General features: G+C 36.8%; 2 protein-coding genes across 2 annotated transcripts in view; both read right to left on the reverse strand.

Moving 5' to 3' along the window:
• Positions 1 to 142: 142 nt before the first annotated feature.
• Positions 143 to 21,211, reverse strand: LOC127624837 (serine/threonine-protein kinase Nek7-like). Its single transcript, XM_052099791.1, has 10 exons — positions 21,072 to 21,211; positions 9,700 to 9,777; positions 9,346 to 9,489; positions 7,340 to 7,402; positions 7,144 to 7,254; positions 6,000 to 6,108; positions 5,753 to 5,860; positions 2,422 to 2,516; positions 2,057 to 2,170; positions 143 to 884 (listed from the first exon to the last, which is right to left on the reverse strand). The coding sequence occupies exons 2-10, from the start codon at positions 9,760 to 9,762 to the stop codon at positions 738 to 740; spliced, it is 954 nt and encodes a 317-aa protein (XP_051955751.1). The 5' UTR covers positions 9,763 to 9,777; positions 21,072 to 21,211; the 3' UTR covers positions 143 to 737.
• Positions 21,212 to 25,323: 4,112 nt separating this feature from the next.
• LOC127624522 (LIM/homeobox protein Lhx2-like) overlaps positions 25,324 to 27,309 on the reverse strand; it is a 6,004-nt gene continuing 4,018 nt past the window's right edge. Inside the window, exon 5 of the mRNA XM_052099305.1 lies at positions 25,324 to 25,566. Coding sequence (XP_051955265.1) covers positions 25,324 to 25,566 — 243 coding nt within the window. The remainder of the gene's footprint in view (positions 25,567 to 27,309) is intronic.

Raw genomic sequence — 27,309 nt, forward strand, 5'->3', positions numbered from 1 at the left:
CATCCATAATATACAATAGTATGCAGCTACGTTGTAGCCACATTACCTCATTGCATACTTCATTTATTGATTGACATTTATAATCCAGGTTTGTTTTGTTTTTTTAAGTCTGGGCAGTGTATTCAAAAAATGAACGCATGTCCTTCAAAACCAATGTTTACAGTAAAATTTTATTGTTAATTACGCAACATGTACACATATGAGGAATTGTTTAAAAAAAGCCTTAAAGCATAACATCCTGTTGGAAAAATGATTTTACATGGAGAAATTTGACCAGAGAACAAGGCCACTGAATTAAAAACGCAGTCCAATGTCTTGCCAACGAGTGTTTCCTGGGAAATCACCTTCAACAATTTTGTGTGTGTTTGAGAAACATAAAAAGAGAGATAAGTAACTCAACTGTAAGGCTCTTGTAAATGTTACAAATATAAGCCTAACAGTGGAAGTATGTATAAATGGAACTACCTTGCTGTGACATTATCAACATGAGACACTGGGTCATGTGACCTGACCAATGTAACATCCCTTCCACAGTCTCTAAACCAATCACCAAACAGCACAGTGATACATACTTTGAAAGCACAATAGAGTATATTGGCATTCCTTTCCAAACAAATCTAGAGAAATGTTCAGCCTACAACTGTACAGATACTGTCAATAAGCTTGCTTTCTCTCGTAACTTATTTCTTGAGGAAGTGTCTATCATAGCTTGATATACTGGAATGAGGGAGCAGAGATCACAGGTTTGTACAATGGTTCTGTGTGTGCGTTTGTATCGGGCTGGCCATCCACATGTGCATCTGTGTGGAGAACTGCAGGACGAAGAGTATGTCGGGCCGCTGATCGGGTTCTGGGTTGATACACATAATGACCAGATCTCTGAGCTGCAACACATGCAAAGTATGTAGTTCCTTACAAAGCTGTTAGCATATTGACCAGGTGCCTTCTTTATATTAGGGTACAAGTGGACTTTGTTCCAAAATCTAGTGAGTTGCCTACTTAAACAGCATTGTTAGGCATCATAGGTATGCTATAGGTGAAGTCTATTTCAAACAACAGGAACGGCTAAATTATACTAATCTTATTTATGGCTAAATGCTAATGAATAGTTTCACCGAGATCCAAAGCAATTAATAAAAACAGCTCAATCTAATTTAAATGGAACTATTACACCAGTTTTATGTATTGTATTAAATGTGTGTTCTCATTAGAGACTCAAGTCATTAGCTTAGCAACATGCTAACAACAAACTGTACTGGAACAGGGTTGCCAACTCTCACGCATCTGGCGTGACACTCACGCATTCAGCCTCACCGTGAGATTGAGGCTGAATGCGTGAGTGTCACGCCAGATGCGTGAGAGTTGGCAACCCTGCTGGAATCAACGGTGCGCTTTAGCCAGAGTCTGCGCTAAGGCTGTGGAATATGTAAAAATGATATTGCAATTTTAATTGGAAATGTTTTTCCTTATTCCTTACCAATATATGTATCACAGAAATAAGTAAAAAAAATTAAATTGCAGCCTGAATTGTAAATGGGGCCAATTGTTTGAGGGTTTAAAGGCAGAAATGTGAAGCTTAGTAAGATTAGTAAGTGATTTTATCATGCAAAATAATGTTAACACAGTTTGATTAGGTCTTGTGGCTATACTTTTGAAAAAGTGAGTTTCCACAGTTTTTATGACAGTCGGAAGCCTAACTTTGGCTTTAAGGGGTAATTCAGACTGAAAGCATTCTTGCGTTAAAAAAGCTCCAGACACATTTTTAAAAATTATAAGTTAATTAGTTATATAGTTATATTAACTTGGCACAGTGTAAAAAAAATAAGCAGTTTCTGCATGAGACCCCGAAAAATGGCAAGATTTGGCACAACGATCAAACACGTTCATCTAGCGCATGTTTACAAAGTAAAAGAACTGCAAAACTTTGCATACGGACACAAAACGGTTTGGTGTGAACAGTCCCTTAGAAGATAGCTGCCTGTGTAGACAGTAGACAGCAAGGCAGCTCACTACATTTTGGAACAGATCCATAATGTGTGTTTATGTTTGTCTGTACCTTCTGTGAATAGTGCTCTGATGGGAGGGGTGGGTAGTCACACTGTTCGATCTTTTGGCACAATGAGAGCAGGTTCATCTTATCACTGTAGAAGGGGCTGTGCAGTGCTGCCATCTGAAAGAGTGAAGACATAAATATAATATATTAAAGTAACAAGCAATATTACAAAACAATGCCATTCTTTCCACCAAGTAATATAGTTTATTAGCCAAACTGTAGGCAGTTTACAGTTCTCTGTAGCAACTTGCAGTGTTAACAAAGTATTAAAATGTCTGATGTGTGCGTATATCAGCTATTTTACAATGACTCAGACTGTGGCTCATCCAATCACAATAAGATGCAGTATATGCAGCATGTGTGTCTACCTCATACAGCAGGCAGCCCAGAGACCAGATGTCTGATTTGAAGTTGTAGCCGTTTTCATGAATCCTCTCGGGAGACATGTAATACGGTGTTCCAACTGCAAAAAAGAGATAGAGGTAATTGCAGGTACCAGTAGGCAATTTCTGCCTGCCAGACTATAATTGAGTGACAAGATCAGTTTTGTTATTACAGTCTATGTACTTGCATGATCTGTGTATATTTGTGTATCTGCATGTTTGAATGTAGGTGTGTCTATATGTTGAGGAATCATGATAATGTGTAATATGATAGTGAGTGTATATGGGTAGTTGACAATGTCCTCCATAGTGTGGCATGATTGTGCTACTTCATCTAAAACTAAAACAGCATTCTTCTAATTCTTATATAATTATTATACATAGTGACCAGTTACAGCATCTAAAATATATACTTACCCCTTATACATTCACACTATACACAGGTGTTTCTTCAACTTTTGTCATGCACCTTTATGTCCCTGGGGTTGATTTGTATTACAACAAACAGGTTTTAAAATGTTTTTCTTTTTGTTATATGACAGTCACATTAAAATTGACTTTTTACCATCACTGGTAATTTTCAAATTTGTGTTTAGATTTTACCTTTGCTTTAGCCTTGTTCCAGACCCACACTGTCTATTTAAAATCCATTATAATAACACATGGTTAAAACTATGATCATCTATACAAAAGTTAAATCAAAATGTGTTTTCTGAAAAAAAAAAATTATTATTGACCACCATACCACAGTTACCTCTAATAAAAAAAATGCAAAAGTTAGTGTACTTGTTATCCAAGTCAACAAATGTATCAGTAAGGAGCATGCATAATGTACAGATTTTGCTGTTTCGGAATTAAATTGGTATTTTAATTCACTAAAGTGACATTCAACTGATCACAAAGTATAGTCGGGACATTACTGATGTAAAAAACAGCACCATCACTATTTGAAAAAAGTTATTTTTGATCAAATCTATACAGCAGCATCACTCCAACACCTGATCCTTGAGTAATCATGCTAAATTGCTAATTTGGTACTAGAAAATCACTTGCTATTATGTCAAACACAGCTGAAAGATATTTGGTTCATTAAATGAAGCTTAACATTGTCTTTGTGTTTGTTGTTGAGTTGCCACAGTATGCAATAGACTGGCATGTCTTAAGGTCAATATTAGGTCAAAAATGGCAAAAAAGAAACAACTTTCTCTAGAAACTCGTCAGTTAATCGTTGTTTTGAGGAATGAAGGCGATACAATGCTTGAAACTGCCAAAAAACTGAAGATTTCATACAAAGGTGTAACTACAGTCTTCAAAGACAAAGCACAACTGTCTCTAACAAGGACAGAAAGAGATGTGGAAGGCCAGATGTACAACTAAACAAGAGGATAAGTACATCAGAGTCTCTAGTTTGAGAAATAGACGCCTAACATGTCCTCCGCTGACAGCTTCATTGAATTCTACCCGCTCAACACCCGTTTCATGTACAACAGTAAAGAGAAGACTCAGGAGGTCTTATGGGAAGAACTGGCAAAGAAAAAGACACTTTTGAAACAGAAAGACAAAAAAACACAGACATTGGACAACAGATAATTGGAAAAGAGTGTTATGGATCTGAACCCCATTGAGCTTTTGTGGGATCAGCTTGACTGTAAGGTGTGTGAGAAGTGCCCGACAAGACAGACACATCTATGACAAGTGCTACAGGAAGTGTGGGGTGAAAGGTCACCGGAGTATCTGGACAAACTGACAGCTGGAATAACAAGCATCTGCAAAACTGTCATTGCAGCAATTGGAGGATTTTGTGATGAGAACTCTTTGAAGTAGATTAAGAAGTTCTGAAAAGTTTTTTGTTCAAATTGTAATAGTAATTTTTCACATTATTTATGTCCTGACTATACATTGTGATCAGTTGAATGCCACTTTGGTGAATAAAAGTACACATTTCTTTCCATAAGAGCAAAATCTGTACATTATTCCAAACGTTTGGCCGTCAGTGTATATTTTATTAGTTTTTCATAATTTTGGTCACATTTTAGCTTTATAAAAATGAACAAATCCACGTATTCCATCAATATACTGTATATGAGATTATATTGCATATATTATATTTTGTTACATGTTAATACATGTAACATGCTAACTTCCTAGGTTGTCTATTAAAGCCAGACTGATTTTCATACAAAGGGAGCGTGTCGGTTTTGCCAGGAAAATCCAAAGGATGTGACGTTTATGCGCGCTCCCAAGAACCTTCTACTGAATCCCGTCTGGCTAGGCGGAAACGTGATAGTGGTCGAGCAACAACTAGAGTGAACACAGCCAGGGCATTTGATTCCTGGAGGGAACTTTGTTCGGACCCTAAATTGGCGTTCTTATAGGACAGGTAAGCTTACATAACTGCAAAGCATGTGAAATATAGTGCCATAAAGATCTGTCTAATTTTAGCTAACATGATCTTGCCTGCTACGCTGACGAATTGCAAGCTACCTTGCTTCATAACTTTCCAATAATTTCAGCGATCTTCTCTTTATACTAAAAGTCAGGTATACAGGATAAATTTAAGCAAATATGCTAGTTTCTTGATCGTAGTACAACATATGACATACAAAACATAGAAAAGTGCAACAGTAAACTGCCTGGTATATTTTGGTAGTATGTAGCTGTATGTGTGTATCAGTATGCTATATTAGCTAATAAGTAGTTTTAGTTTAGTCTTAGTTTACTCTTTAGTTTGATGCCAGTGGATCACGTTCAGTCTCTTTGTACGTTACATCATTGTTTTGGCCAATGCTCGCTCACTCGCGTCCCTATGGAGTGTGTGCACAAGCGCGTGCACGAGCAACAGGTAGCTGGCTGCAGTTCACTTAACGGCCACAGGTGTCATTAATAACAAGGGTTTCTGAATCTTACATACTGCACCTTTAAATTGTGTATTTAGAATATGTTAAATGTTAGCTATGAAATTAGACTTAGCAAGGCAAAGGAGCCATTTTAAAACGTTTAAAAAATCATCTCCATCAGCGTCATTTCCACCACAGAATTCTAGTAACCACAATACAGAGTTTAAGATGTGCTGGAAATGGTAATGTGGTGAGCAATTTCATGACATTCAGAAAAAATGACATAAATGATACACGGTTGGACATAGAGAAGTAAATAAAAAGTGTGAGACTGTAAAATTTATTTTAACGAGACTACTTTCTAGAAGTCAACAGTGCTAAAAGTGCTGGAAGAAACACCAACACATGTTGTTGTCAACTATTTGTTAACTACCCATATCTGAGTGTTTACGGGTGCATGTGTGGTTGCTGGATGGTACCAAGAGAGTGTGCTGCAGTGGTTTTGGAGCTAAAGAATCGACCCAGTCCTAGGTCCCCCAGCTTGACCTCTCCAATAGATGTGATGAATACATTGGCTGGTTTTATATCTGATACACACACAAACATTTGGAAAGAAACCCAATATATATTTAGACACATACCATTGCTTCATTCTTACAGATCAGAGCACACTAATAATGGGTTCAGTGTGGACAAAACAAAGAGATTTTGAGAGTGTGTGTGTACCTCGATGCATGACTCTACGGGAGTGCATGTGTTCCAGTGCACTGCAGAGCTGCACAAAATACTTCCATATTGCCCTCTCTGGAATCAATCTTTGTTTCTTCTTAAAATACTTTACAAACACACACACATTGGGAATTACTTTTCATTTAAAAATGTTTTTTAGAGTCAATAAGTTTTATCCTAATACTGCAACACTTAAATATATGCCAAACCAATATACTTTGGCAGACCTGTTCCTGGATCAACGTCCATTGTTGTTTCTAGAACAACAATCCTATCAACCAATCACAGCCATAATCTGAACCCTAAAATCAGAGCAATAATCGGTTGAAATGAAGGTTGTTCCAGTCCCTAACCATTACCCCAACTCTACCCTTTCCAAGACCAACAAAGGATGTTGATCACGAACAAGTCCTACTTGTGTAAATCACGTTAACAGATTAACAGATATTCCCCTTAAGCAGAACAATTTCATTATCCAATAACACATCTGGGGAGCACTGCTCTGTTATGGGATCTTCTTAGTACATATTCATAAATGAAATGTCAAGAGTAATATATAAAAAAAAAAATCTTTCATTTAAAGCATCTATATATGTCAATATGCCTTCCAATAAATGGTAAATGGTCAGCGCTTATATAGCACTTTTTTTAACCTTAGAGGTTACCAAAGCTCTACAGGGTCATTCATATAGACGACAATTTATTTTGCCAGACTTGTTCCTGAACGAATAGTTCACCCTAAAATGAACATTCATGTTGCTCTAAAGCTGTATGACTATTCTTTCCTCTGTGGAACACAAACTGAGATGTTAGGGAGAATGGTAGCCTCAGTCACCATTCATTTTCATGGTACAGGGAGAATAAAAATGCTATAAAAGTGAATGATGACTGAGACTAACATACTGCCTCTGTTCCACAAAAGAGAGAAGGCCATACAGGTTTGGAACAAGATGAGGGTGAGTAAATGGGTTTCCAATCCCTTTAAGTGAGTTGCCTGGTTAAATAAAGCTAAAGGTAAAAATCACTCAATAAAAAATAAGCAGACAAACAGGCCATGGGACAGTGATAGGAGTGGCCAAAGAAGGGGTGAGGGGAGGGGTCAGATGAGGGGCGGGACAGTCATAAGTCTCATGAGACTGACCTTAATCATCTGAGAGAGGTCACCAGCACCAGCTAACTCCAGAACAATATTCAACTCGTTTTCTTCAATAAATGAGTCCAAATACTTTATTACGTTTGGATGGTTCAATTGCTGCAAGGAGAATGAGAAAGAAACGTCACAAACTCATACTCATAGACACGCATGTATGACGTGTTTAAAAGCAAGTGCTACAAACCTTTAGCAAGTCGATCTCTTTTATGCAGTCTTGCCGGGCTTTAGCATCCATCATTTCAAACATCTGAGAAAACAACACAATATTACAACAAGCACATGCCCACATCTGAGAGCACAACAGCTCTACCTGCAATTCTAATGCTGGAAAGGTTGAATCCATGTGTGCAAGTGAGCTTAAAACCATTTTCACACTTGAGTTGCTTGCCAAAGTCCAAACAATGGGAATCACTCCAAGTGCATTGTACTTCAGTATATAATACCAAAAGGCACAACCTATTTCAAGCAAACTTCAATGGGAATGCTTTGTATGCATCTTGGAGTAGGATCTGCTTTCAAAACAACAAAAAGAACTGTGATTTAAGATGCTGATAGATTGAACGCATCCATCAAAAGATTTGGAGTTCCTTGGCTCAGTGCTTCAAATGGAATACTGGTGTTTTGCTTACTTCGCAGTGGATACTGCATACAATTCTTTTTTACATTTATGCATTTGGCAGATGCTTTTATCCAAAGCGACTTACAGGGACAATCCCCCTGGAGCAACCTGGAGTTATGTGCCTTGCTCAAGGACACAATGGTGGTGGCTGTGGGGCTCAAACCAGCGACCTTCTGATTACCAGATTACCAGTTATGTGCATAGACCACTACACCACCACCACTCCAGGTGGAGTTTTTAAATAGTATGTGAAAAAGTATGCAGTATTTTTATCCAAATAGTAAATTTGTAAAATGTCTTTTGCATGCTTGATCGAATAATGCATGATGAAATTGCTGGTGGATATTGTTTCTGGTTCTTTCGTCCCACTGACAACGGAAGGTCAATTTAAGCAATGAATTGCATTGAAGGGAAATCATATTTCATGCAGTGTGTTCTGGTTGTATACTACACACTTTAGCAATTGTAGCGCATTTTTTATTTACCATTATTTTCCCAGTCATTTGTGCTTTTTTTTGTGCGTGTTTAAGCTTTAAGTAACACTTTCAATATATTTTAACAAGGAAACTTTACAAAATTCTACCAAACATTTGGGGTAAATTAGTTTCAGACAAGGTGACTTCAGCTGAAAGGTGAGTGGTTTGCATCCCAGTATATTCACTAATAGAAATGTACATTACTTTTCCATGACTTAAGATGTTATTCATTTCCATGACTGTTCCAGGCTTATAGAGGGTCAAGAGTAATATATATATATATAAAAAAAAAAATCTTTCATTTAAAGCATCTATATATGTCAATATGCCTTCCAATAAATGGTAAATGGTCAGCGCTTATATAGCACTTTTTTTAACCTTAGAGGTTACCAAAGCTCCCAATCAAAGTGTCAATAGACGTTTATATAGTCCTTGATGAGGTGATTGGGAACATGGGTGTCAGATTCGAGTGCAAATGAGTTGGAGCTGATGATGGCTGAAGATGGGGAGACTGATGAGGGCGTGACAATCAAATCTGACAAAATATCTTTCATTAAATCATGATATGTTTAAATATACTATAATTGTCAATATAAAATAATAATCATGGCATGTCTAAATCGATAAATTAATAACATGTACATTTGATGTATTTATTGACATATTTACAAACATGAATTATTTACTGACAAATGTAATTATTTATTTATTAATAGATATACTGACGTACAACCCCAATTTATAAAAGTTGGGACAGTAAGCACAGGGTAAACCGAATGTACAAATCACACATTTTGTTTTTATGACCATTTTCCATACTGTCCCAACATTTATAGAATTGGGGTTGTATGTATGTAGATGCTTTAAATAAAAGATGTATTAATTAAAAGGTCACCGTTGATCCTCCATACAGCCAGGTCTGAATATCACACTTTTAAAATTCCCTAACATTTCCACGTTTTCCATCATCATGGTTGTAACTGTAGTTCATCCGGGCAAACAAAAAATGCACATACTGTCCACAGTATACCTGCTGAAATATTGACACAGTGCTCATGTCTTTCAAAATATGTGCATAAATAAATTAAGGATCACCTGTACTTTCTTCAGGGCCACCTGTTGGTTGTCCAGTAGACATGTGGCTTTATAAACCTCGCTGAACTGCCCACGTCCGATCAACTTCTCGATACGGAAGTTGGACAGCATAGAACAGTATCCGTATGTACCCAACATGTTCCTCTGAGACAAAGAGAGATGAACAGAAAGAAACAGTGAGTGAGTTTGTCAGCATTATTGTGGATGATTTATAAAAGGCTCTACGTGCTGCTGACAAGTGTACTAACAGTGTTTGCCAACGTGAGCTCAAACCTGCGCCAATATCTTAATGTCTGCATGTGTGGGCAGTATGTGTGTGTGCTGATGCGTGTGTGCGCGTGTGTGTGTTCATACCTGGTCACTCTGTACCGGCACTGTGTAATTTTTACTCTGATCCTGAAAGCTGTTGTGTTCCATAATGAAATTCCAGACCTACAGTCAGACACAAAGAACATGGAGTCAATCATGTTCCCATTGTTCTTTATTAAATGCGCTGCTGGATTTCCAGATGGCTCCTTTGTTTAATTTAACTGTACATTTAACTGTAATTTTCTGTAACGAAAAATTTACTTTTCTGAAATAACCGCTAAACAAAGCCTAGTAACAAACAAACAGCTGTCAGTGCTTCAAAACAGCAGTGAATTAGAACAGAACCATTTAGTACCTAGTGGTGTTTGCAAAGACAAGCATCACTGTTAAGGCCCTGGGACGCTAACGGCAAAGCGCTTCTTCGCTTTTTGCTCAGAGCCAAAAAGAACTTCGAAACAGCTGAGCAACGGCATACTGTTTGCGAACATTCAGACACCAGCCACACCACTGGGGAGGCGTTTAGAGGTATTTAAATATGAATGCGAACAAGACTACATATAATACATCAACTAATATGATAGTAAAATGTGTTTTCAAAGACTTCATTCCACATTTTATTAGTAGAATTCAGAAAACATCAGTAAAATAAGATGCTTTAACCACTCAATGATGATTTAAAGTAATATATATGCATTAGATAATGTGTAATTTGCTATGTTTACCTTTTGCATTGCTGGCACTAATGTGCTTACATGCTATACAGTATGCAGCCATAATATGTGCCGATTACACTATGTTATTGTAATTTATGATAACACTGATACTACTGCAAATATAGGCGTATACCAGAGTATTAATGGGCAGAATACATACGGAAGAATGATGATAGGCATATCTCGTTTTGGGCAGATGTGTGAATGATTTTCGCCTGCAGACGGCACGTGAGCGAAGCAGTATATCAAATAACAGTGTGAATGTGCACTTTAGAGTATCTGAGTAGATTTGATTCCTTTTGAAGACTAATTGAACAAAAAAAAAAGACTTGTTCTCGGAAAATATCTTACGTGAACGGTCGTATGTAGGTTAATTTGCACCAGCTCCCTATTAACCGCATGCCAATGCGTTCATGTTGATCTTAAACTTACTGAACAGGTATTAGGGCTCAAAGTAGGAGCTTCAGGTCACACCTGCCGACGACGTGGACCAATGGCTGTAAAAAGGTGTTAACCAGCCAGCAACGTTTTGACCACTTGGTTTTAAAAGAAAAATTGTTTCGTTTGAAGTGCAATTTCAATTTAGAAATATCTTTGGTTTAAGTTTTTTGTGTTTCAATAAATTTATTTTAAAAAATTAAACACAGGATGAATATTCACCAATTCCTAGGGCAAGGGGTTGACGATGTAATCAGATTTCGCCATACTTTTTATAAACATGTGTAATGGGAGCCACCTGACCTCAAGAGGTGCACTAGCGACTGACACTAGAGGCTGTAGCCTTTAGCCTCCTTGTTAGAGCAACCGCCTCCCATGCCGGAGACCTTGGTTCGAGTCCCGTACGGAGCAGGTAGATCAAAAGCATCACATTGGTGCCGTGACCCAGATGGGAGTGAGGTTTAGGGGGGTGAGTGTATCGGGAGCCAGCTGGTAGATAGATGTGTATTGTGTGAACCTCACTATCCTGACCTCAAGAGGTGCACTAGCGACTGACGCCAGAGGCTGTAGCCTTTAACCTCCTTGTTAGAGCACCCGCCTCCCAAGCCGTAGAGCGAGTTCGAGTCCCATACGGAGCGGGTAGAACAAGAGTGTCACACATGCAGCTCTGGAAAAGCTCTGAAAATTGATAATTTTGCAGCTCTGGAAAAATTAATAGAGCACTGCACAATTATCAGTTTTTCTGGATTTACTATTTCTAGGTATGTGTTTGAGTAAAATGAACATTTGTGTTTAATTCTATAAAGTACTGACAACATTTATCCCAAATTACATTGATTTGAGCACAGAGTATTTATTTGCAGAGAAAACAAGTTTCATTAATTTTAAACAACACAATACAAATGTTTAACTTAGGAAGAGTTCAGAAATCTATATTTGGTGGAATAACCCTGCTTTCATGCGTCTTGGCATGCTCTCCACCAATCTTTCACATTGCTGTTGGGTATCTTTATGCCACTCCTGGTGCATAAATTCATGGCTTGTGACCATCCATCTTCCTCTTGATCACATTCCAGAGGTTTTCAATGGGGTTCAGGTCTGGAGATTGGGCTGGCCATGACAGGGTGTTGATCAGGTTGTCCTCCATCCACACCTTGATTGACCCGGCTGTGTGGCATGGAGCATTGTCCTGCTGGAAAACCAATCCTCAGAGTTGGGGAACATTGTCAGAGCAGAAAGAAGGAAGTTTTCTTCCAGTCTAACCTTGTACATGGCTTGATTCATGCATCCTTCACAAAGATGAATCTGCCCGATTTCAACCTTGCTGAAGCACCCCCAGATCATCACCAATCCTACACCTGGTCATCTAATGGTTAGACGGAGACCTGGAGAGGCCTTCAAGCCACAGTGTCTCGCACCCACTGTGAAATTTGTATAATGAATAATGCATTTTTCAAGGTCTGAAAACACTGCATCTTTTTTGTTATTTTGACCAGTTGTCATTTTCTGCAAATAAATGCTCTAAATGACAATATTTTTATTTGGAATTTGGGAGAAATGTTGTCAGTAATTTATAGAATAAAATACAACTATTAATTTTACTCAAACATATTTCTCAGTGGTCTCTTTTTTTTCCAGAGCTGTATTTCTTGCGTACAGACCAGCACTAGTGCCCGCCCACTCTAGGAGTATTTTTTTCCATAAAGATTTCATAAAATCCTTCATATAAGAGTTTTAAGCCAAAGACCAAACCAACGAACTCTAATGTGAATCACATTACTTTGATTGAAAGCAAAAGACAATTTGAAAATTGGATACAAAGACAAAGGAACAAGATTGCACTTTACGTCTTCAATAAGGTAATGAACTACAATCCATTGAAGCATTACAAATGATATAATCAAATAAAAAATGATAGACAAATTATTTCTGTGCTTTTAAAGTATATTTCAAAATATTCAGGTACTGTATATACAAATAAATAAGAAGTTGGAGAGCACAAGCACCTAGCAACCACCCAGAACACCCTAGAAACCAACTAGCAATGCCCTAGCAACCAATCAGAATAACATTGCAACTGCATAGCAACACACTAAAACCACTCAGGACACTTTAGCAACGTTTGTACAGCCACATCTAGTTACAACCATTATATTATAATAGAGATACTGAAATGTAAAAACATGGTCCACTGCAACACTACCTTTTATTTTCCTTATTATTTAACGTATAGAATATACAAACGTGCACTTTTTAAGTAGCAGAGAAAACAATTTAAACATGTTATTGCTGTTTATTTGATTTAGACTCACTATATATGAAACTAAACAACAAACACTCCTACAAAGACAAATATAGGAGCAATAAATAACTTTGTTAAATGTTTAAAATGATGTGCACTCACACTCCAGTCAAGCCAGATGCTTAAAAAAAGCTGTTTTATTCTATATAAGGGATTAGATCACATGAGCAGCCGAATACTACTCACATTACCTCGGTAATCCCCCTACTAACCAACACTTTCAGTTGTGCATGTGATATTTTGATGTTAACATGCACATTTACGCAACTTCATTCTGTCTCTTATAACTCACTTTTAGCAACTGAAAAGTTTTACCTTAATACCCACACTCAAAATACAGAGAGAAATTCTAGGAACTACATTCATAAAACAGACCACAGATCTAAAGATAAAAGCTTTGTGCAATGATGCATGCAGTATGTTACTTCCAGAGGATATTGCACAACTGTATGCAGAATGCTGAAAATGTGTATGTGTGTGTGTGGGCCAGGTTTTGCTTAAATATGTAAACTAATTGTCCCCAGAAAGACAGTAAAACCTGAAGTCATCTAGAGTACAAGGAAAATAGCTTAAAAACGTACTAAATGATCTTAATAAAAAATAAAATAATTAAGTTGCAAAAAGGTTTATGTGATTGTTAGGTGTTAGGCAATATCATTAGTTCAGTATAAAAACTAAATAAGGCAATAGAAAGTCTTCTGACACACATTTGGTTTTTTATCATGGTAGTGTTTATGTGTGTGCGCAATCTTCAAAGCACGGGTATCTTTCGCATTGTACAACTTTGCATGTATGAACAACTTTGCATGTAACTGTTTTATTTTAAACAAACTAAAGACAAACCTACTGATCCACATTTACACTTTCAATAAAACAACGTTTAATGTTTTTTAAGCTATTTAAATTATGGGGACACTAGAAATGTCCTCATAAACCACATTTATAGCATAATATCCTTGTAATTACCAGTTTGTAACCTAAAAAATTGTCCTCGTAAATCACATAAACATGCCCACACACACACACACACACACAAATTACTATAGCCAGCCCTGTTACTGTAACAATCCATGCCTACAAGGCATAATAAAGTTTAATTAGCAGATAAAATTAGTATGTTAGCAAAGAAGTGAGCAAGTTTTTGAGATCATCAGATTCGATCTTAAAGGGATTTTTCACCCAAAAATGAAAACTTTGTCATCACTCACTCACCCTCATGTCATTGCAAACCCATTTGACTTTCTTCGTTCCATGGAACACAAAAAGTGACATTTTGACATGTATTGGCTTGACAGGGTTTGGAACAACAAGAGGGTGATTAAATTATGACATCATTTTGTATTTCTTATTTCTTTTGGTGGTAGTGGTTCTTTTTTACATTTATTTGCTTTGCTTTTTTTAATATATTTTTAATATATACCAATATATAAATGTATATCATTTATATATTGGTATATAGTAAATGATATACCAATTAGTAATACATATAAAAAATAAGTTATACAAAAAAAAAAAAATCTAAAACTATAAAAACAGTAAAGTTATTAAGTGGTACTGTATATGTCTGTGCAGTAAATGAGAAAAGTAAATACATTTGTGGGCATTGCTGAATACCACAGAACATAAGTAGTCATGAAATATACTGAAATAGCTCACACAGAAGGAATCATAACTGGCTTTCCCATTAACGCAAAATGTAATTTCACTCTGTCTGTCTCTAACAGTCAGTTCCTGCTCTCAGGGATGGAGAACATCAGGTCTGCAAAACATTAAAATGGAGAGATTTTGAGTAGGGGAAGGAGAGGGCGGTTCTGTACCAGTTTCCTTCCATTCATGTGAAGAAAAATGCAGAGGAAGATTTCTATTCCACCATCTGCAATGTTGCCCCACTTTAATGTGTGTCATTTTTCGATGTTAAAATTATTATCATAATATACATGAGTCTATTGACAATACGCCAATTGCAGGTTGAACTCACCTAAAAGTGTATCACAGTGGCTCTGTGGCGATATCAAAACATCCTCTCTTTCTTTGAGCGGCCCATCTAGCCCAACACAGCAACATTGGCTCGACCAATCGTGTGAGTTTGGGGCAGGACTATCAGTATGTGCAATCAATGGAAGAATCTGTTTGCGAACAGTGATTTTTTTTGCAATTGCGCAAATCACACGCTCCAGCTTGAACACACTGTGACAAACACATGCATGTACACACACAACACACGATTCAAATACACAGCACTGCATTCATTTCCTTAACCACAAACACTTATGCTGTTTCTCAATGTGCATTTTTTTTTATTCTTGCGGACTCGTTCTACGGCATCATCCACTGCCGAAGTTCGATTCCAATCCTCAAGAACGCAAGTGTCAAGAATGCAGGAAATTACCCAGAGGTGTCCTTGAAATAGAGGATGCATGCATGGTGACTTGTGGGCAAGAACTCTGTACTACGGTGGCAGATGAAGGACATTTATCCTTTTGTTTTTTCCTCAAGAAATTCCCACTGTAAGCTCGTGAAAGTCTGACGGCTCGTGAGAGTCATCGCACTGCGTCAACATTTGTTGTTTTTCTGGGCACCATTTTAATAAACATGGAGAAAATAAGTGTTTACAGACCGCTCAGCGGTTAAGGCTCTGGGTTACTGACCAGAAGGTCAGGGGTTCAAGCCTCAACACCACCAAGACACCACTGTTGGGCCTTTGAGCAAGGCCCTTGAACCTATCTGCTCCAGGGGTGCCGTATCATGGCTGACCCTGCACTCTGACCATGTATATGCAGAAATGTATGGTTTTTTTTTGAAAGTGTCACTAGTCACAACCTCACTGGTGTGATGATAATAATACTGTCACTGATGTGATAATGGCTGGCTTTTCAATGGCTTCAAATGTGCAGGGACGGGCAATTGCACAACAGGAAGATCGCAGCACATCTAAAATCTTGCAAACGATGCGTTCTACATCCTCCTGTCCTCCCGAGTTCATTCTTCTAAGGTAGCTTGGCAAGTGCGTTCTCTGCGTTCTTAGAATTGAGGAACATCCTTAGACACACTATCTACGTCATTTAGTGTGTATTTATAGAAATACTGCTGAAGGTGTGAATCTCAGTTTTCTTAGAAACCAATACTTAGAAAGCTCTCATGAGTCATCTTTCTAATTATTATCGACACAATAAGCTGCATCATTTACATTTATGCATTTGGCAGACGCTTTTATCCAAAGCGACTTACAGAGCAATTATTGCATGGACAATCCCCCCGGAGCAACCTGGAGTTAAGTGCCTTGCTCAAGGACACAATGGTGGTGGCTGTGGGGATCGAACCTACAACCTTCTGATTACCAGTTCTGATTACCAGTTAAGTGCTTTAGCCCACTACGCCACCACCACTCCAAATGACTATGTTAGGCATAGCATACTAGCATGCTACCCTTACTATTTCTACAGTATACAGTATGTATACAGTGCACACACACAGTTTATCAAATGTTATAGTAGTGTACAATAGAGTACAATAGATAGCATGCTGCTATCATTAATTTCCAGTTTGATGACTGAACTGGGAATATCAGCCATCTCAGTTAAAACACAATTGGGTTTAATTGGATTAAAATGCAGAAGAATTGAGTGTTAAATGTATTAAAGATGCAACTAAATAAGTTCATGTAATAACAATGTTGCATACTACTGTTTGTACTCTGTATAATTGATTAATATGTACTGTTGCACATACTACTTTTAAAAAACTGTCAGTTGTGTCCAGTGTACTGCGCAGTATTCAGTCTGCTATATTCCATCCATTCTAGATGTAGTATACACTGGATACTGAATAGATGATAGATGGATTCAACAATTGAGATTTAGAATTAAGGAATACAAAAGCAGTGGTCTTGAGGAAGTGACCTGCGAGAGATCTGAGCTCTCTATCTTCCTCTAACTCTTCTGAGTACTGTGCTTGTTTTTCCGCCCGATCAAACACTACCATTCAACCACAATCTGAACACCAAAAACCCCTGTCACATCTCCACACCAAAACCCAAGCACGCACGGAAACACACACAGGCATAGTGACTGCATTTGATTCTTTGATAGAAACACACACCACTACCGCATCGTTTTTTTGTCATTGAAATGAACACGTTTGACTTTAAAACTATGTGTAGACTTGTTTAGCACAGATCCCCTCTGCCCCCATGAACAACATGAGTCATATAGTTTCTGTAGTTTATGAGGTCATTATACACATGCAGGTCCTACTCAGTAAAACCTTAAATAAATATGATAAATATAAATATGATAATTGGGTAGCTGACAGTAGAGTCATGTGGTGTGACTTGCTATACTTCATCTAAAACTATTTTAAACAAATTTTTTCTAATTCTGGTAAGCTATAACTATTAACATTTATAAGCAGATTGACTGCATGACATATTTGTACTTTACACTGCAGGACTAACTAAGTGAACTGAAAAAAGGTAGTGAGTAATTCAAAAATGTATACCTAGTTACAGGGATAGTGCACCCAAAAATGAAAATTCTCTCATTTACTCACCCTCATGCCATCCCAGATATGTATGACTTTCTTTCTTCTGCAAAACAGAAATTAAGGTTTTTAGAAGAAAATCTCAGCTCTGTGGGTCCATACAATGCAAGTGAATGGCGACCAAACTTTGAAACTCCAGCATATAAATCCAGTATAATGTAATACATATGACTCTAGTGGTTTAATCCATGTCTTTAGAAGTGATATAATCAATTTTAGGTGAGAACAGACCAAAAAATAAATCCTTTTTCACTATAAATCTAGACATCAGCAATCTCCTTGGCTATCATGATCAATGCGGCCCTACCTATTAAGTGACACGTGTGGCTTCACTGGGCCACCAACTTGCTTAGTTATTAATGTTGGGTGTGTTTGGATAGGTGCACTTGTAGGTAGGGGGGCCCCATTTTGAAAATCTGCTTAGGGCCCCCAAAATGCTAGGGCCAGCCCTGATAATTAGTTCATGCTCGATTACACTTCCTAGAGCCATCTGAGCATGTTTCACAAACTAGAAAGTGTAATCAAGCTTGAAATCATGATCGTGCCTGGAGACTGCTACGGCTAGATGTACAGTGAAAAGGGGTTATATTTTGGTCCGTTCTCATCCAAAACCAATCAGATATCTTCAGAAGGCATAGATTACACCACTGTAGTCTTGTGGATTACGTTTATGCTGAATTTATGAAGCCTTTCAAGTTTTGGTCGCCATTCACTTGCATTCTACAGACCTAGAGGCCTGAGATATTCTTCTTAAAATCTTAATTTGTGTTCTGCAGAAGAAAGAAAGTCATAAACATTTGGGATGGCTTGAGGGTGATTTTTGCGTGAACTATCCCTTTAAGAGGTATTTCTACCTGACCGATACAGAACTCTGTTATATGGCAATAAATGCAACACACATTTATAATATAAATTATGTAAAAAGTCACATGCTTGTACAGATACATTAAGTAACAAATATTTAAAAATACTACAATATTTGCCGTTTTCATTTATGTAAATAGAATTTGAATATGTACATATACTGTATGCTAAAATACATAAAATATTATATTTATATATGGCCATATATGAGGTTTATGTATGCATGGCAACCCTTAAAATTAGTTTTGTCAGTGTAACCGAAAGTAAAATATTTTATAAAACAGATTTTACCACATAAAGCACAATTTAAAACTTTTTTATTTTTTTTCAGTGTACGTTCATATACATTTTCACCTTAAATCTTAATGTTGAGAGACGTCAACTAGTCCTTTACTTTTGGGTCCTTTTGCATTAATATACGTCACGTTGGCACTTCTATTCAGAGCGGTGACGTCATAGACGAGCTGCTACAGTATTACGGGCAAAAGCGGCACTTTATGGCCAAAAACACGTGAATATGGCAAGCCGATTTAACTTTTATTCATTTCCAGGATATGAATTCTTGATATCAACAATTCAATTTTCACTAGTTAAAATGATAGTTATTAATATCAGGAATTCGATATCTACTAGTAACAATGGAAATTTTTGATATCAGAAATTAAATTTCCACAAGTAGCTAATTCTTGATATCAACAATTACATTTTTACTAGTTAAATGCTTATTCTACATATCAAGAATTGTATTTCAACTAGTAAAAACTATAATTCTTGATATCTGTAATTGTATTTTCACTAGTGAAATGTCACCATAGGCTGCCATTCAAAATCAATTGTTGATATCAAGAATTGATTTCTTACTAGTTACAATTCCGAATACACATATCAGCTTTGTATTTATATCATTTTTGATATCAATAATTACATTGTTACTAGTAAAAATGTGAATTCTTGATATCAAGAATTACGTGGTTACTAGTAAAAATTTATATTCTAGATATCAACAATTGAATTGCTACTAGTAAAAATTTTAATTTTTGATATCTGAAAATGTATTTCTGATATCAATATAATTTCAGATATCTAAAATGGCTTTCTTACTAGTAACAATCACATTCATGATATCAGAAATGAACATTGTCACTAGTGAAAATGGAATTATTGAGATCAAAAATGAACATTGTTACTAGTAGCAGTTCAATTGTTGATATCAAGAATAGACATTTCAACTAGTGACAATTGAATTCTTGATATCAAAAATAAAGGTTTTTACTAGTACGAATTGTATTTCTGATATGTGAAATTGGAATTTCAACAAGTAAGAAATCAATTCTTGATATCAACAATTGATTTTGAATGGCAGCCTATGGTGACATTTCACTAGTGAAAATACAATTACAGATATCAAGAATTATAGTTTTTACTAGTTGAAATACAATTCTTGATATCTAGAATGAGCATTTAACTAGTAAAAATGTAATTGTTGATATCAAGAATTAGCATTGTTACTAGTGGAAATTTAATTTCTGATATCAAAAACTGCCATTGATACTAGTAGATATCGAATTCCTGATATCAACAATTATCATTTTAACTAGTGAAAACTGAATTATTGATATCAAGAATTCATATGCTGGAAATGAATAAAAGTTAAAACGGCTTGCCATACGTGAATGGGTACAAACAAATACTCAGTGTGGGCGGAGTCAAAACTCCGCAGCTCCGTAAACACATAAGTTCCCTTTATATATATATATATATATATATATATATATATATATATATATATATATATATATATATATACACTCTGCAATACTATCATACACATATCTTTGTAACAAAAGCGAGCTCATATCACATAACATCAATTGTTATCATAAATGAGTATCAAATAATGATAAGTCTATTCAAAGCTATGTCGTAGCCTATATTTGCATTATCGTAGTCGCTATAACAGGCGGAATGTGGGTGTTCCCGTTAGGCTGTGTATCGAATAGCATTTCTAATCCTCAAAGTTTCCTCTATAGTTGTTAATTGTCCCTATATAGTATTTACAATGCAAAATGATTGTTTTATGGTTTTATTATGCTTCCTTTAAATAGAGCACATGGAAAGAATGCAGCGGAATTAGGCCCTAGTATGTGTTTGAGTTCAGAAAAAACAGTTGCATGAACTTTCCACACAGATGTAGAAAGTATGTGTCCACATTTGACACATACGATCAAATGCACATTGCAGAAGAAAATGTAACGTGAACCAAACCATATGCAATTATTTGCGTTGACTTCCATCTATCTTTATTCCAAAATAACTACATAATAATGGTTGTTTTCCCGCATTATCTTCTTTTAGATCCTTTGTCTTTGCTTTTCTCTTTAGTGCGCTAAACCGACATTATTTGCACATATGACAAGTCGACCCCCCGCGTATTTTTGCACGAGCTTCTTCACGAACACGTTGTGCAACTAGCACACCATGTCGCGAGGGGCGCGGATGAACGTCACGAGCATCGTGTTTTCAACAAATTGGGTTAAAAGTCACACAGCAGTTCTACTTACCTCTCCAGCACGGTGCTTCAGACATTTACAGGGCTTAGAAATGTTGAGAAGCCCCTTCGGTCAGCATCAAGACACCTTATTCACTCGTGTCCGTCCTCGCAAGTTTGAGTCACACCCCGTGCATCACATGGCTGTGATCTCTGACTAGAGCAAAGAATCTGTCCTTCAGTGTGTTTCCTTAAGGTTAGACTCAGCTAAAACTATTCTGGCATTTTCTGGCAGATCATGCATTGTTGGTGCATAGGAAATACATTACACTTTTATATTATTATTATTATTATTATTATGATATTACATATTGTTCTATTTATATAGTATATTATTTTAATATATTAATACTATTTTATATAATTTTATATCAATAATAATAATCATCATCATAATAACAATCATATTTTATATTTAAATAATGTTATAAATTAATATTAAATATTAAAATGTATTTAACATTTTAAAAATTGGCTATTTAGACAACATTCAATAGCTGAATCCCAGGATTATTCCACATATTACTATTTAATATTGTTGTAATTATTACTATTTTATTAGATATTATTACATATTATTATTAATAACAATAATAATACATAATCATGTAAATTATAAAATAAATTAAAATAAAAAAACAACAACAATTAATAATAAACATTATACTTATAATCATCATCATTATCATTCTTATTGTTGTTGTTATTATTATTATTAAAATTATAAGTTTACATTTACAGTAACAGTATTATCAATTAATATCAGAATCAATATTTAAATGTACTTAAATTATACTATCTTATATTGTTACTTATTGACTCTAAACATTTGGTATCACAGAAAATCAAAGCATGTTATCTTTAAAATGTTAATTGAGCCTAGATCATATACCTTTATGTGACTTTAACATGTTTATTAAAGTTTAACAATAGATTTTACAGTTTATTTGACTGTTAATGCATGCTTTTCTGTAAAGCTGCGTTGAAACAAAGCTGCTAGTTAAAAGCACTATACAAATAAAAATGACTTGACTTGGCCAAATCTCCCAAACCTGACTTTTAAGATGGGTAATTCACAAGAAGACTTTATGATACTGATTCCTTCCTTTCGGTATAACCCCATGTGTAATAACGATAATACAGCAAACCCCCCCAGACTTTCATGAGGCCTGCTTTGTTTTATATAAAGCAGTCCCACATCTTTCTAGAGTTTGCTGTAGTTGTTGCAGTCTTGCACGCACACAGACAAATGTTCAACCTGAATAGTTGTCATTCACGAGAGAAATTGTGAACAAACACACACGCACGCGCTCACGTACGCGCGCGCGCACCATATCAACATTTTATTGTTACAGACACTACAAGTACTACAAGATTAAGGGAAGTTGCAAGGTTCCCAATTTACTAGCGATGAAAAAAGCAATGACATAAAATTATAAAGACTGCGTGGAGAACTTCTCTTTTTTTCATCGCTAGTGCGCGTGCGTGTAGAGGAAATGTTGGGACCGTTTTGTGATTGTGTGCTATTTTGCTGATGTGGTTTGCGGATTTTTGAGATTCTTTGCTTAGCAGTTATCTGACATTTCAGTGGCGCCCCCTGGATTTCACAGGCAGGAATATGACAAATGCACATCTTCTACCTAGTAAATAAATCAAACCAGGAATGTTTGGTGTTGATGATACAACCCAGAATTACAAACCCCTTTCAATACTGCAGTGAAAATGTGTATAATTAGTGATGTTTGCTAAAACAAGCAACAGTAATAATATTGTTCATACTTAGATTTGAACTCAGCCCCATTTGTGCTATCCATATTAATTGATTGATTCCTCAAGTTCAACAACTTGTTGAGAAGTGTGCTATTATTACTTTTCTAAGCAATCAAACTCATTGTTTTGATTTTGAATGATAAAACTGGCAAAAATCCCATAGACTTGCACTGAAAGAGAGATCGAGCCATATCAAGGGGCCGGTATGGCCTTCTCAGATGCACAGGTAGATGTCTAAACCTGCTGGGCATTGCTGCCTGCCGCACCTCCGCCGGTGCCTTCAGTTGTCCAGCTACGGGGTCATCAGCCAGGAGCCACCTATCGCGAATGTTTCGCCCCATTAATCCCGGAACATCTCCTGGTGGTGGGGAGGTCTCCCTGCCACCCCCCACAGCTGGACACCAGATACTTTCGATGGCCTCTCAATCTTGCTTTCCCATCAAGAATTCCTCCTTTCTCATTGAGGCCTAACATACCACCAGGGTTCAATACATCCACCCACACACCCAGCTAAATCCTTAAAACAAGCCGCCCCTCCAATGCCTACCTTGTCCTGGTTTCGCTCCCCCACTAAATCACTCTGCAGAAGCCTCCTGATAACGACTGAGTAGGTCAGCGAAAATGATTCCTCCCCACCGTTTGCCCCTTCTACATGCTAACTCACCACATATCGCAATTGTTCCCTGTTCCTACTTTTTCACTTCTACACACCACAGTTTTCAACTTTGCTTCTTAAAGCTCCCTTTTTCTGCCATTTCATTCAGAGACTTCTTCAATGCTGATCCAAAGATATCAACGTTTTTCAACAGGTGCTGCATTGATATTCCAATAAACCCTTGAAACCCAACCTCCACTGGGTAAGTGGTATCCCTCCTTCCATTTTCCATGCACTCGGTGGCTAGATCAGCATATTTTAGCTTCTTCCTCTCATACGCTGCCTCCAGTCCCTCTTCCCATGGGACAAGTAAGTTCAATCATTATGACTTTAGTAGCTGATGATGACCATAACATATCTAGCCTCAAGGAGGTAATGGCTATTTCAGAAGAACATTTTAGCTGCTGGCCAAGGTCGACCACCATTGACCAATCACTTCCATGTGCTAGGACTGACCTTTCCATTTCCATTTCCATTTATGCATTTGACAGACGCTTTTATCCAAAGCGACTTACAGTGCACTTATTACAAGGACAATCCCCCTGGAGCAATCTCGAGTTAAGTGCCTTGCTCAAGGACACAATGGTGGTGGCTGTTGGAATCAAACCGGCAACCTTCTGCTTACCATCTCTATGCTTTAGCCCACTATGCCACCACCACATTTCCTCACTCCATTGTGTGCCTTGTGTGGCACCTATATAATAGAGAGGCCTATATATTAGAAACTTAGGCTTAGGGTGGGCTCTTTTGACTTGGGCCACTAAGCAGGCACCTAGTAACCACCCTGAACATCCTAGCAACCACATAGCAATGCACTAACATTCACTCAGAACAGTTTACAACCACATTGCAACACCCTAGCATTTTGTTGCTCGACCAATCACCACTCACAAAGGAAAATGTAAAGAACAAAAACCTGTTCCGGGTGCAATACGGTTGTCTTACTCTGTAAAAAGTTGTAAGCTGCCATTGTTAGCTTAAAGAAACAGTTCACCCAAAAATAATAAATATCTCATCATTTAATCGTGCCATCCCAGATGTGTATGACTTTCTTTCTTCTGCAGAATACAAATGAACATTTTTAGAAGAATATTTCAGCTCTGAGTTATATTTGAATTTGATTAATTGATTAAACCACTGGATTTGTATGGATTACTTTTATGATGCCTTTATATAATAATTGGACCTTCAGAGTTCTGGCCACCATTCAGTTGCATTGTTAAATACACCATAATGAAGTCAAATTCTGGAAAGGAGGAAAACACTTTTTGCAGTGCAAAACTCAGACTTCATTAGCAGCCAATAAAACAAGGCAGTCATGGAACAAACACGGTACCAAATATCTTTCTCTCCCTCTCTCTCTCTTCTCCCTGTTTGATGCTGTGACTGTGCAGCAATTTTGCCAGCACTTGCAAAGTTCACTCTCAGCTCGTAACTGCGCAATGCAAACCACAATCACCTTGGTAAAGATCAGGGTAATTACAGTACAGCTAAACAAACTTTATGCACACAACACATGGATGTAACCAAGGCAAAATAATCAAACACCACACACCCCAGTGTTGAATAAACTAACACATATTTTTTTCATAATGTGGATGCTTTATTTTGCTTTCATCTCGCAAACAAACCATAGGCCAAGTTGATCTTGTGTGGAGGCATCAAATAAAAACACAAACCACATTTGACTTGTGTGTGTGTGTGTGTGTGTGTGTGTGTGTGTGTGTGTGTGCCAAATCTCCCTAGAAGGATTGCAAAACCTATATCTCTGACATTGTTGGGACCAACCAATTGTCCCTATGAGGACAACATACTTACTAACATTAAATTGTAGAGGATCTCAGGAGAAACTGGGAAGTTTGCATTGTGATGGGCTCATGCTGTTGTAGTTTGTGCATGTGTGTTGTGATGGAGAGATGCTATTGGGGCTGGATGGGCTCATGGAAGCAAGGGAAAGCTCGGGTGAAGGCACAGATGGTGACGTGATGGTGGAATTGTCTGATTCCAAAATATTGTCTGCTCCCATGCTCTCCTGATACAAACGATTTCTCCTGAACTTTGCACGGGTGTTCTGGAACCAAACCTGCTGATAATAAAGATCCCATTAAGTAAATAGTTTAATTTAGCAGATGCTGAACATGTTGCCCTCTGCTGTAGCTATACATTTCATTCACAGTCAAATCTGGTGCTTCGCGATTGGTCATGAAACACGTGGGAACCAATGATGTTCGTAATAATACAGAGTTTTGTGAGCAAGCGTGAATAATATTTCAGAGCCATGGCACAGGACAACATATTCAGTGAATAACTCCTTAAATTACAGTCTGTTGCTCGCTCAAACTATTGAATGGCTTTAGGATACTTGGAATATGGCACAGAAGCTATTGGACTCATTTTTGGTGCTTTTTGTTTCGTTGGATGTAAGAGAGCAGCATGAACATTCCTCAAAATATCTTCTTTTCTTTTTTAGTCTTCCTAAGATCTAGATTATAAACTACAGATTTTCTTTAAATTTCCCATTTTTACCTTCTTCCTCAGTCTTTCTCTTTTTCTTTAGTTTTCTTATGTGTACTTATTTCACATGTCTGTTTATTTGTTAATGTGTTAATGCACATATGTTTATCCGTACAATTGTGTGCACATGTGTTGGGGTAACACATTAGAAGTACATTACAATAGGTGTGCACACATGTTACATTTTTACATTTGTACAGAGATGATTTCACCTCTAAAGAACTAAATTGTGCCAAAAAATGACCAAAAAAAAAAAAGACTAAAACAGCAATTACGAGTGAGGTGGCCAATGGGGTGGCCGTGGCCACCATGGACCGAACCCCATTGGCCACAACACTCGTAGAGGTTCTCTCCGTAACTGGGGGATTGTAATGAGAAAAGCTGACTCTGGATCAGTGGTTCCAAGCAATGTTCAACATCGATTGTGTATTCAGAGAAAATGTCTTAGTTTCTAAAAAGATTCTACATTTTTGTTTTATAATAAATAAGTAGTTTGATTTATGAAACAAACTGGTAGCATTAAAAATTACTCCATTCAAGTTGTATCAACAAGCGCCTTTGAAGTTGTGTGCGATCAACAAGTGGCGTCTGTACGCATCATAGATCAGCTCAAAACAAGCGTGCACTGAGATCACTTAAGTGAAAAATATTATGTTATTATCAGACTTATTCCTTGCACATGTTAGGCTGGCATTCCCCACTGAATTTTATCATGACTTCTGACAAACATCTCAAGTTGATTCTGGCATTGTCGATGGGCACAGCACATGATGACATATGTGATGCAGGTTCAAGTGTTGGATTTACTGCTTTATGTAAGACAGTGGTTATTCTTCATAATTCATGTTGTCTGCCATGTCGATGGAAAAACAAATCATGCATATTCAAGTTATTGAGTCTTTATTATAAATATGACATGAAGACCCACTTTCTAAATATCTGATTGTTTACTATGTTGTTTTGATATGAGTGTTGTACAGTAGCTAGCATGACCTGTAATGTCTCTTGTATGCGATGCATGGCTTATTTGTATGGAATGCATAGCAGAAGAGAAAGTGGCTGTGGTAACACAAAAATAATGCAAAAGTAACATGATGCTTTACTTTGTAATTAATTAAGTTACTTTTCTATCCAGTTACTTTTAAAAGTAACCTTACCCAACACGTATGAATATCTGTATTTTTTTATATTTTTATTTATTTATTTATATTAGAAATTTGAATCATTGACTTATGTTTTATCTTAATGTTTGTCTTATAATACCATTTTAAGCAAAACAACCTATATAATTTGATATTAAAGGAAAATATAT

This window comes from Xyrauchen texanus, chromosome 31 (genome assembly GCF_025860055.1).
Source record: "Xyrauchen texanus isolate HMW12.3.18 chromosome 31, RBS_HiC_50CHRs, whole genome shotgun sequence".
Classification (NCBI taxonomy): domain Eukaryota; kingdom Metazoa; phylum Chordata; class Actinopteri; order Cypriniformes; family Catostomidae; genus Xyrauchen; species Xyrauchen texanus.